The 12326-nt window shown below is 42.1% G+C and overlaps 1 protein-coding gene across 1 annotated transcript in view; it reads right to left on the bottom strand.

Moving 5' to 3' along the window:
- LOC120542474 (voltage-dependent T-type calcium channel subunit alpha-1H-like) overlaps positions 1–12326 on the bottom strand; it is an 88042-nt gene that overhangs the window by 9293 nt on the left and 66423 nt on the right. The window contains 16 exon segments of the mRNA XM_039774980.1: positions 2855–2925; positions 4412–4545; positions 6592–6701; positions 6796–6947; positions 7699–7739; positions 7741–7889; positions 7981–8070; positions 8153–8278; positions 8536–8662; positions 8785–8969; positions 9473–9541; positions 9771–9894; positions 10201–10301; positions 11385–11738; positions 11823–11995; positions 12080–12167. Of these exon segments, the coding sequence (XP_039630914.1) occupies positions 2855–2925; positions 4412–4545; positions 6592–6701; positions 6796–6947; positions 7699–7739; positions 7741–7889; positions 7981–8070; positions 8153–8278; positions 8536–8662; positions 8785–8969; positions 9473–9541; positions 9771–9894; positions 10201–10301; positions 11385–11738; positions 11823–11995; positions 12080–12167 (2094 nt within the window).

Raw genomic sequence — 12326 nt, 5'->3', positions numbered from 1 at the left:
AATGCCAACTTTTTCTAAGGTTTGCTCTTCTGAGTCTTTCTCTTTTAGCGTTTTCTTCTTTTTCCTCAATCGATCTATTTGCTCATATTTTTCTTTGTCTTTCAGCCTTTCTTTTGTTGATGTTTACTTGTTGAGCTGACCGTTCTTCCAGGAGATGTTGCTTATATAGGATTTGATTGTTTGTGTCTTTTGTCCTACTTGACGTGTTCTTTTATTTTTGGGTGGCATGTTGTTAGTAGATACGTCTGTAATATTTTCTCTTACAGTAATACTGGCTTGTATGTGGCTGTAATATGCGTCACTGTATTGTGTGCCTTTAATTTTCTTTCGCAGTAATACTGGTTTGTATTTCCGTAAAATGCCTGTAACTTTCTCTGACAGTAACACTGGCTTTGATGTCCATAATGTGATTTTAATTTTCTGTTACAACAGTGGGCAATCAGCAGAGTGTCCCCAGCAACTGATGTAATGTGTGGCGTGTAGCTGATAATCATACCTGTGGTGTCTCCCCAGCAAGTACTGTGCAGTTCCCCAGCAAGAATTTTAATCTGTGCTGGCGTGCAGCTGATTATTGTATGTGTGACGTCTCCCCAGCAATGAATTTTATGTGCGCGGCCGCGACTACCCAATCAGCACTCTCCCCAGCAATGATGTCGTTTATTTGCTTATCACGCGCGGCCGCGGCTGGACCATTCACTGTGTGCCCAGCGTCCAGTGGGTGTGCATCCACGGTGCCGTGCACATGGGTGGGGCACGGTGCGATGAGCGGCCTCGTGCATGAGCACTTCACAAGAAGACACACACACACGGAGACCTGGACGCACACAGGGGTTTTATTAAAGAGGATTATTATTTTTATTATTATTATTATTTTTAATGTAAACAATTTGTGAAATTAGTGAAAATTATAGAAAAAACTATCATTCAATGTAGCAGTCATTCATGTAGTATATGTAGTATATATGAGCCTCATATACAGACTATGTGGTTTATATATATTATATGTCCTTATTTTTGATATCATTTTTAGCAAACTTGTTAGTGGAGAGTAAATGAGAACCAACAATGAATTTAAAATAAGTTATTTATAAGTTTAAAAAAATGAAGTCAAGAAAAAAAGCAGTTTTGAATTTTTGTGATTTGTATTTTTATAGCTGTAAATAGCCTTAATTAAATGTATTATTGTTCTTTACTTCTCAAATCTGGAATTCTGTTTACAAAATGAAACTGTAGGGGGGCACGGTGGCACAGTGGGTAGTGCTGCTGCCTCACAGTAAGGAGACCCAGGTTCATTTCCCAGGTCCTCCCTGTGTGGAGTTTGCATGTTCTCCCCGTGTCTGCGTGGGTTTCCTCCGGGTACTCCGGTTTCCCCCCACAGTCCAAAGACATGCAGGTTAGGTGCATTGGTGATTCTAAATAGTCCCTAATGTGTGCTTGGTGTGTGTGTGTGTGCGTGCCCTGCGGTGGGCTGGCACCCTGCCCAGGGTTTGTTTCCTGCCTTGCACCCTGTGTTGGCTGGGATTGGCTCCAGCAGACCCCCGTGTTAGGATATAGTGGGTTGGATCGATGGAAATGAAACTGTAATTAATTAACCTATTAACTATTGTTATATTTATACGTTGCATATTTTTACGTATGCATTTCCTAAATAAAATATACTCAGTTTTTATATGTTACAGTAAGTGAAATATACACATTAATTTACCTAGTATCTGTAGTAAACTGCTAGTTTTCTTTAATATCATTTACTAAGAATTTTGAACTTCACTAAAACTGTATACCTTTAGTCCGCATAAAATATGTTCATGAATATGACTATATAAAACTAGCAGATTATGAACAAAAAGTTACAAATGTAACACTTTATCAAAGGGTAAATGGTCTGAATCAGTATAACCCACCCTGATTCGGGGTGTTCATAAGAAATGTAATGAAGTATTTATGAGGTAGAAATACATAATAAACAAGAGTTGCTTCAGATATATAAAATATTAAAATGTATGCTTCAGTTTAAATATTTTAAGTCTAAACATTTCTGATTGTAATATAAATGTACCATTGTGCACACTTTACTAGGTGTGCATAGAATGTTAGAATCCTAGTAAAAGATGAAAAATCTAAAATAACATCTAAGCACTTTGTGCTGACCTTGAAATAGTCTAAAATAATTCCAGACATGTTTATGTTTGAAATTTGTTCTTTGTAACATTCTGGGAGTAGCTAGGACCGCCAGTAGAGAATCAATTATACACAGTAGAAATATCACCAAGTTAATGATCAGCAACTTTGAAACAGAATCAAATGACACTTCACATGCCTATAATTACCAATACCCAATTTTTAAAAAGTTTTGTGAAAAGGAGAAACTTTGACCCCCTTGAATCCTAAAATGGCCTAAAAATTAGGGGTTTTCTGGTCTAGATGACCACAAATAGGGGAGGACCTCAAAATGCTCAATGTCTCGCTTATCTTGACATTAAGACACATCAACCTGGCAGCCTCTGAGTCAAGAGGTGTTGGGGAAAAAAAACTGAAGAAATTTCTAAGCATTTGTAAGCAATTCCTTGGAACACAAAACAACACTAATCCTACATTTATGAACCTTCTGTGTCACAGAAAAGATCATACAATTGGTTGATAGGAGGCACCATTTACAGCTTCTCCTAGGACAGCAAAAATGTTAAAGTCAGCTCTGCCACTGTTGCTCATGTTTTCTCCCAACCATCTTATCAGACTTCTCCTTCTGGCCTTGCTGTCTCCAGAGTAAAGAAGAGGACTACTGAGGACTGAATAACTAGTATGTGCCCAATTATTTACCGTATCAACATCTTTGGGATTGGATATGTGTACTTACTTGTGGAAGAGCCTGCACCACAGTGTCCAGGAGTGCCCGCATGCCAGTGGCCAGCTTTAACAACTTCAGCACTGCAAAAAGCAAACACTTTTTAGAGAGTGCAGACTCATGGCATACTCTACAGGCATCACTGGTGCCAGTGTAAGTTAAACTCCCAACTAGTAAAATGTACTTGTAGATAAGCTCATCAATCTGATTTTGAGCGCATGTTTACTCAGCCTGGCTAATAACCCAAAAGATTTTGTTACTGAGTCCAACTGACACCTCCAGCTATCCTAAAAATGTGACACAGGGCTGCTTGAATGCACTCCTGTTTCATTCAGTTCAAGTTTTCAATCTTCTGTACCTGTTTCTTACCTGGTCTGAGTGACAAGACACCAGCATTTATCCCAGCAGCAAAGGGGAAAGTGCAGTAAACCACTCTAGAGGGGGCTCTACCCATCATAGCTAGTCGATTTAAAGTCACTGATTAACTTTGGACTATGAGAGAAAATGTTATGCCCTGAATCGCGTGGAAATATGGAGAGCTCGTGGGACAGCTACTTTAAGTACGATGCCCTATCATGAGGTCCTTTCCCACAAGCACTTCATCATGGGTTCATCACAAGAAACACCTTCCAAGATTAGAAGAGGGTACACCAGCACTAAACTTAACAAACTCTCAAATTTCACCTGAACACAGCTGAACTGGTGACATGAAAAGCAGTGCAGGGGATTACAGAGGGGATCAAGTGTCACAAAGCCATGAATCAAAAAAAGGTGAACTACAAAGCAGGTCCTAGTGTAGCAGTAAAAAGAGGGCTTTGAGACCTGTGCTTAAAGCAGTGATTCCTTATCTACAGCAGGGGTCTCCAACTCCGATCTTGGAGCACTACTGTGACTGCAGGTTTTCACTCTAACCCTTTTCTTAATTAGTGATCAGCTTTTGCTCCTAATTAACTTCTTTGCCCTTCATTTTAATTGAGTTGTATTTTTAAGATTCAGTTCTAGGAATTGCTTCATTTTTTCCTTAAATGGCATCCAAATAAAAATGAGACGTGAAGTGAGCCAACAGATGACCAGCTAAGGCAGGTCCTCAAACTCCAAACAATTTCATTCCAACCAGTTCCTTAATTAGAAGTTGATTCTTGTTAATTAAACCCATTACTTAATTCTATGGTGTGTTAGCGCTCTCATTCTGCCACAGCAGACATTTCCAAAACTTTTGATTTATGTTTTTCTAAGCATACAGTCAAAATGTTTTGTAGATCTGAGCCAATCAACACTTACTAAGACCTTCACCTTTCTTTATTTTCAGATATTATATGATGGACACAGGTTGCTAGTCATATGCTGGCTTGTTTTGTGTCTCATTATTTTTTGGCTGCTTATTAAGGAAAAAAGAAACAATTAAGAGGTCTGAGTCTTAAATTACAAAAGAGTTAAATGGCAGCAAGAACTGGTCACAAATTAAGAAAAGGGTTAGGATGAAAGCCTTTCCGCCACAGTAGTGCTTCAGGACCAGAGTTGGAGACCCCTGACCTACAGCTAAACAAAGCTGAAAGCAGAGCTGCTCACCTCGTGCAATCCGAAGTACTCTCATGATACGAATGATGGTGGGGTTAATTGGCAACGAAGCATTGATTTCAATTTCCTCCAAAGTGATCCCCATTATAGATAGTAGTACAATCGCCAGGTCCAGCTGGTTCCACCTATGAAAAATGAAAACATCTCCTGCCTGTTAGAAACAAGACTAACCTAGACAGAGTAAATAAGTTTAGCACTGGCAGCCCTGCATTTGTGAGCATGAGATGACACAAAACATCTGACAGAATGGCACCAATGCTGCTAAGGGACACCAGAACGCTACTATTTACATTAATTGGCATCTGTTGTAGAACTGAAATAACATTTCATTTCAGTGCTGAAACTGGCATAATGTGCACTTTCAACCTTTTACCAGTTTTGAGAAAACAGTGCTACCAATATTCCAGTAACTTTCATTTTGAGTCATAGAGAAATCTTTAGGTTTCACTGCAAACTGAAATTTGTACAAATATTTTTTATTACAAAACATTATAAATCCGAATGAATTTAAATCTATGCATGTGTCTTATTCTTAGTAAATGCATTCCTTTAAAAATGTATGGACGATAGGCATGATGGGTGAAGGGGGTCAGGTCTTGGTGTCTGTAGCTTGAGCTTCCTTTCCCCTTCTTTCTATCACCAAAGGGCCGAGAAATAGTATACAAGATGCTGCATATTTTATGAGCAGATTATATCAACACAGAACAAACTGCTACATTTATTTGAGCATTCATCTCTTCAGGCTAGGTGAGTGGTTGCCTTTAAATTCTGGAAATGTGAAGAAAAGTATGAATTATAATACATTGAACTGATAAATAATTTTATTTGTTTATTTTATTCAACATATAATCTAATTTTATTAAATTAAGATTGAGCTGCACTACTTATAAGAGTTCAAAAAGGACTTGACCTTTAAAATTTGATAAATCTTTATCCTCATCACTTCCTTGCTATTCTTCAGCCTGAGGCTTTCGCCTATTTTTCATTCACATTTCAGTCATTAAAGTAATTTATGCTAAGCTTAAGGACTTCTGAATTATAAATGCAAAGCGCAGTGTGTGTTTATGTGACTTCAGCCAGTCATTTTGGACTGTCTGAACAGTGGATTATGCAAACTGCTGTCTTCTTCTGATGTTTCATATGATTTAATTTCAAAACTGCAGACCCTACATGAGGAGTGGTATGGTGGTACACTGGTTAGTGCAGCTGCCATTAATTTACTTTTTTGTGTGGAGTTTTCGTATTCTTCCCGTGTCTTTATGGTTTTAGTCACAGTCTCCTTCCACATCCATAAAGATTTTTTTAGGTTAATCAATGTTTCCAAACTGGCTGCACGACTGATCGAGTGAATGCTGCAATGGACATTGGCAACAAGCTTTACAGGAGCCCATTTGTACCAAATATGCCCTGTCCTGTCCTGGAGTGGTCTTGTGTCCAATGCTGCTGCCACCCTGCCTCACAGCCATAAATTGGACAACGTAGATTAGAGAATATTATGTGAAGAACTAAAATGAATGCTATAATTACTGAATACTTGACTACTGTAGAGAGCAGCGACAGCCCTGTGTACATTTCATATTAAACTTAACTGTCTGGTCTCTGAAGCCCAGTTGTAACACCTAGCCTCGCTGCTTCATAGCTTCAGAGTCTGTCTATCTGCCAGGGTGGAGTTTGCCTCTCTTTATTATACCTGTAAGGGCTTTTCTTTGGTTTTCATCCTTCATTCCAAAGACGTGTCTGTAAATTGGCACTGTGACTGTGGCTGTGTGTGTGTGTGACCATTCATGACTGGTTCCTGCCTACTGGATGCTACCAGAAAAGTATTAAGTTGGATTGATATTGGATGGATGGATATTTATAAGAGACAAATATTTGTATGTCTGTTGCTAGCATGTTTAACCTTCCCTCACCCAGTGTAATGTGAAAGATTATGCACATGGAATGCTGTGCAAAATAATGCTTTGCGTCAGCTTCTTTTTAAATACCACCTAAATGAAATCCTTTTTGTTTTCTGTTGTGTAATATAATAGTCAAATATTGTAAAACATATATTTTGGTTATCTGTCTGATGAAGAAAACATCCATTTAGCAAGAATTTTTGGAGTAGCACATATTCATTAGTGGCACAGAATGTCAAAATGTCTTTCTGTCAAGGCCAGGCAGCCACTTACCTGTCTTTAAAGAATCTTCTGAGGCCAAAGGCCACCAGTTTGAGGACAGCTTCAATCACAAAGACCATAGTGAAGACATAATTGCAGTATTTCAAGGCTTCCTCCAGAGACTAGGGTGATAAACAAAAAGAAGCATAGAGCAGTCATTGTGCAGAAGTGCCTGCAGGTGTCACCATACGCCCACTGCTACTTCAGCGTGGCTACCTGCGGCTGGTTGTAATGCTCCATGGACATGGTGACCACATTGATGCCGATGATGAAGGTGATGAAGAGGTCCAAGTACTGGCTGGTGCAAAGCGTGTGAATGTAGAGTCGCGCTGGTGAGTAGTCAGCAAAGTAAGGGCGACGCTGGGCTTCTGGGGACAAGGATACACAAGACAGGAAACTGAAAACTGGTGGGGGAAGGCAGAAAAGCTCCCGGAATCCACCCGCTGAGCACCCTGAGCTTGGGAGCAACATGGCTCCAATGTCTGAGAATGCTCTGTTAATTTAATTTCACTTTTTAAATATCTGCCACACCTGGATAGAAAGCAAGCCGGACACCCACACTTCATATTGAAATGATCACGGAGTAGGAACATCAAAGTGGGTGTGCAAGCAGGAGTGGGGCAACATCAAGGTGGAAGGGACAATAAAGGGACGAATAACAGCAGAGTCGGTGAACCAGCAGGGTAAGAGTAACGGTAAGGTAGGCCAGTGGCAACATTGAGGAAGAGTTTCAGCAAAGAGGTGTGGTGAAGTCAGAGCCAACATAAAGAGGATCGCAGTGGGGTGGGGTGACAGTAAGTTGAGTGATACCAGGGTAGGAGTGCCAACAGTGTGGGTGGACATTAGGATTGGTAAGTGACAATAAGTTGGGGTGCAACAGCAAAGTGTGGTGACATTAGGAAAGGGAGACATTAAGATACAGGCAACATCAGGGGAAGACGTCCAGTAGGGCAAAATGACATTAAATTGAGAGGTGAGAGCAGGGTGGGTGACATTAAAATGAGGGATGACAATAAGGTGGGTTACATCAAGATGACAGGCGACAGCAGGGTGGGTGACATTAAGACAAGGATTAAGAAAAGGAGAGTCACAAGTCCGCGTTTTGCATTGGATTCTTACTCCTGCGCTTTTTCTCAAGTCGCCGTAGGCGCTTCTCTTCGCCGGCGTGCCTCCTCTGCCTCTTGGTGCTGCCTGCACTTGTGGAAGTTCTCCACCACTACGCCAACAAACATGTTGAGCACGAAGAAGCTGACGATGAGAAGGAAGGAGATGAAATAAAGCAGCATCCAGGGATTGTGGTTGCGGATAGGCTGTGGAGAGAAGTTGAGAAAGGTGAGTGTGGTGCCTCATTGGAGCAATCTAAAGACCTCACAAAACATAGAGACAAGCCTGATCCAGTACCTGCTGGTCAACAGCTACTGCATCCAGCCCATCATACATAATGTTCACCCAGCCGTCCTTTGATGACAAAACGAATAAGGACATCAGAGCCTGCAGAATAGAGATATAGTCAACCAGCTGCACACACCATTTGCAGTCTGCTGCCAGTTTGCAGTTGGTTGTCCCTTCCTACCTGGCCCAAATTGTCAAAGTTGTACTTCCTCCGAATCCAGCGGTACTTCATGTGCTGGCAGTCTGACTTATTGGTGACATTCTTTGTGTCAATTCCCTCACAGTAGTAGAACTTGCCTTTGAAAAGCTAAAATACACAGAGGTGGTCATCAATCTGAAGTGGACTGTGGTTTTAATGTTCTGCACTAGACATGGATTGAGGCATGGACAAGTTTGTTTGCTCATAATGCAAAGCAACGCTTCAGTATGTTTGTGATGAGGTATGCCTACATACTGTGATGCTGTTCAATGGTGAAAAACAAACCAATAGCAAAGGTTGTCAGATTGATAAAGAGTTGGGCATCAGTGACAAGGCAATGGACATGGAAGTGAGCAACACTGTACCTGGACACCAAGGATGCCAAAGATGATAAAAAAGGCACAGCAGATCAATACAATGTTTCCAATTGGACGGAGGGATGTGATTAGTGTCTCCACAACAAGTTTGAGGCCAGGAGCACGGCTAATGACCCTGTATAATAAAATAAGAAAACTTTAAATGATGGAAAGAAAGGAATTCAGGGGTGATGTGGGAGCTCTGTGAAGAATTCAGAGCTGCAACATGGAAAAAAAAAGACTAGTTTGACCTCCTACCTTAGGGGCCGTAGTGTTCTCAAGAGCCGCAGGACTCTCAAGATGCCCAGAATCTTTGCTCCTCCAGCAGAAGCCATAGAGACAAAGATATCGATGACTGAGACAAAGACCAGTACCCCATCCAGAATATTCCAGCTGCTCTGCAGGTAGGTATTTTCCCCCGAAAAGAAGCCTAAAGCCACAACCTGCAGGTGTTAAGTGTGATAAGTCGGGAGCACATCATCACAACAAATAAAATGAGAGGAAGAGCAGACTGACACAATCTCCAAGTCTCATGGGATGAAACTGTCCTTATTAAGGCAAAATGTCTTAAATTTGGCTTATTAAGCCATTTCCTCCTTGGATTACATCTGTTCTCCTGCCATATCCTGTGTCTACTTCCTTTCTTTTACCCAGACCTCCCCACTTCTCTCATTCTTCTCCTGTCCCCACCCTTTCCCAGTTTCCTCTGTCCTTCTGCATCCCCTCCTTGTTTTCCTTTGATTTTTATCTTCTGCTATTCCTCTCTGGTTGTTCACCCAAAGTGTGCACCCTCCTTGCTGTCAAGTGGCACACAAAATACCCCAAGGGACCCCAGATTCTGATGACTGCAGAAACCAAAGGGAATGAAAATTGGTTTTATGAGGAAAGTAAGAAGAGCAACGTCACAAAATAAAGTTAATGCAAATGAGAGGAAAAGAATAATTACCTTAACTGTCATTTCAGCGACAAAAATGGCAGTGAAGATGTAATTTGAGACAGTCAGAAACATGCGCTCCTTTACAAACAGAGAAATGAAAACAGAAGTCAATATGTCATCTATCACATGACATCAGCATATCATCACATGCAACTCATGAGGCAGGAGGGACAGCAAGCGGTGGACCTCTGTCCCTTCTTGAACATCCCGCTCTACCTGCAGCTAGTGGCCTCTCCTCTGATCTCTTGGATCAAATTAGCTGAACTAATGGTACATGCCAATGCCCCCCATGCCACCAGAGACTCACTGTGCTGTGTGGATCAATCTCTGGTCTCTCCAAAGCAATGGCGATACAATTCAGGAAGATGAAGACAAGAACGATATGGTCAAACATCTTGTGGGCAATGACCTTTTGACACAAGATGCGGAACCTGAATGGGGAAGAGTAATGCAGTGAAGGACCTGACGGTAGTATGTTGGAAGATCAAGCACAATAATTCACATAGAGAGAACAAGGAAGAAGGGTCAATTAAGTGACCCTTTGTTAGGCTGGGGAGAGATGGGCCTCAGACCTGTGAGGAAGTGACAGCTGGGAGGAGTACCCTTGCTATCCCAGTTCTGGGCTATTTTAATAGAACAAACATTATCACTTAATTACCAGCCTCTACCAGTTTGAGTGGGCACAGAGAAAAATGTGTCATGAACCAGGCAGCTACAAGTAAAAATGTAGGACTTACTCATTCTGAGGAGAGAACATATACAGTGCCCAGTCTTCATGCTCCCTGCACCACTCCGGCTTGTGCGCCTCAATTAGCCTCCTCACTCTGAAGCAGAAATTCTAAGGAGTAAACAAAGATTATCTGCTCAGCCCTGTGCCCTGCAATGACTCATGATTGTTCGTATACTTCTCTCATATTGTGCTTGTTCACTTCTTTGCCACCTCAGAAAGCATAATGGCCTTCCAGTCAAGTAACATTCGTGACATGAAGCTACAGATGAATGTGATTTTAGCACCACAGCTACCAGAGCAGGACGAATTGTGCAGTTGGTAGAAGGACTGTGTAAGCAAGCATGTGAAGGGGCAGAGTGAGTGAGAGCTGGAAGACTGGGTGATAACTGAGAGGAGCTTTGTGGGTGAGAAAGAGGAGGCTAAGGCACACTATCTCATAATTCTGAATGCGTTATTTTCATTTTGTCAATACTAGCATTTTCAATACTTTTCTTAAAAGTTTTTTTATCTACATTGAAACACCATAACGACATTAATCTGTCCTATTGGACATGTACAGTTTGTCAGCCAAGAGCAACCGATGTTTGCTAACAGCAAACACCAAGTTATTCAAAATGCTGAAAGCATAAGAAAAACAAAGCAGACCTGGAGGAAACATTAAACCGGAAGTCTTTGTCCAGACAGACAATGCATAACCGCTTTAAGGGCTACAAATAAGTATAAGCCAAAGCCATGGAAAATACAGAGTGGGAGTCCTGCTAAAATAAAAAAAGTGAAGTTCCAAGGTGCAGTACCCGTTGGCTGATGTAGAGAAGTTAGGAAAGGGCCATCCCTACAGAAAGTGCCTCATCTCATGACAATCATACGTCAGTGCTTTTGAAGGGTTATATTTTCACCATCCACAGTGTTACGCAAAGACCAGTTGTTTTCCAAATTTATACACTTTTGAGAATGTTTGGAAAATAAATGCTTCCAGTGGTCAAAAATGCCATTACAGTGTAGCTGGACGGTCAAAATGAATATAAAAAGATATGTTTTCAAATGTATCCATGTTAGTGTGAGTTAGGTCTGAGAAAAGTAAAGTACCGTTGGTTAGATCTTGATGACTGTGATAGTTAACGTGGGTGAGAGTTGAGAGGGACAGTACACGTGTCCACCCTTTATACCACCCCCCCATGAGGCTGCACTCACGTCATCTATGTCCTCCTCACAGTCATCCTTCTGGTTGTCTAGATGTAGAAGGAAGTCTGGGGGAACATGGCCAGCCTTGCTGTGGTATTCTGAGTGGTGGCGCAGAGGGGGCACGTGCAGAAGCTCAGGCAGCTCCAGAGACTGCCGCAGAGATGTTGCTCCAGCGCTACCTGCCTCTGAGTCATCTTCCTCTGAGCTGCAGCGCCCTTCTCCGGAGAGCAGAGATTCCCTTTCCCCTGACTGGTTCTTCCTTTTCAAGCTGGGTGCCCGACCTAAGCTATTCCAGCTCGAACGGCGACTACCCCAGTTACTGCTAGCACCCCAAGGTGGGCAGGGAGAGCTGCGCAAACTGGACTGCAGACAGAGAGAGAAAGAGAGAGAGGTTACTGTGTTTCCCTGTATCATTCCTCCCATTTGTGTAGGGAACCTGACACTCACCAGAGACCTCTGATCATACGAGCTTGGTTCGATGGAGGCGCTACTGCCTCGCCTCGACTCTGTGAATGTAGGTGTGGGCATGGGTGTGGCGGCAGTGCGCATAATGAGTGGAGGGGCAGCACTTGTCCTGGAGTCCATGCGGCCATTCATCATTAGGGAATACATCTTTGGATCTGCAGAAGCACAGACGCACTAACTTTAGTGCCTTGTGCCAAGTGCACTCATCCTAAACAGACCAGGAAATCTGTGGCTCTCACCTGCAGGAGCTGGATCTCGCAGTCGATCATCCTCGTCAAAGGTGCCTGACATCTTATCCTCTCCACTGTCTGAACGGCTGGCATCTCCCTGTGTGAAGAGGAGTGGAATGCTATTGTATCAGACTAGCAAACACAAAGACACTTGCACATTGACAGACATGTAGATAGATAGACAATGATATGTGTGCGCCTACACAATTGATAGTTCCTTTCTACTGGAGCAAAAAAAATGTGTAGGAGGCCAGAT

Source organism: Polypterus senegalus, chromosome 13 (genome assembly GCF_016835505.1).
Source record: "Polypterus senegalus isolate Bchr_013 chromosome 13, ASM1683550v1, whole genome shotgun sequence".
NCBI classification, from domain to species: Eukaryota; Metazoa; Chordata; class Cladistia; order Polypteriformes; family Polypteridae; genus Polypterus; species Polypterus senegalus.
This window is presented reverse-complemented; position numbering and strand designations above follow the sequence as displayed.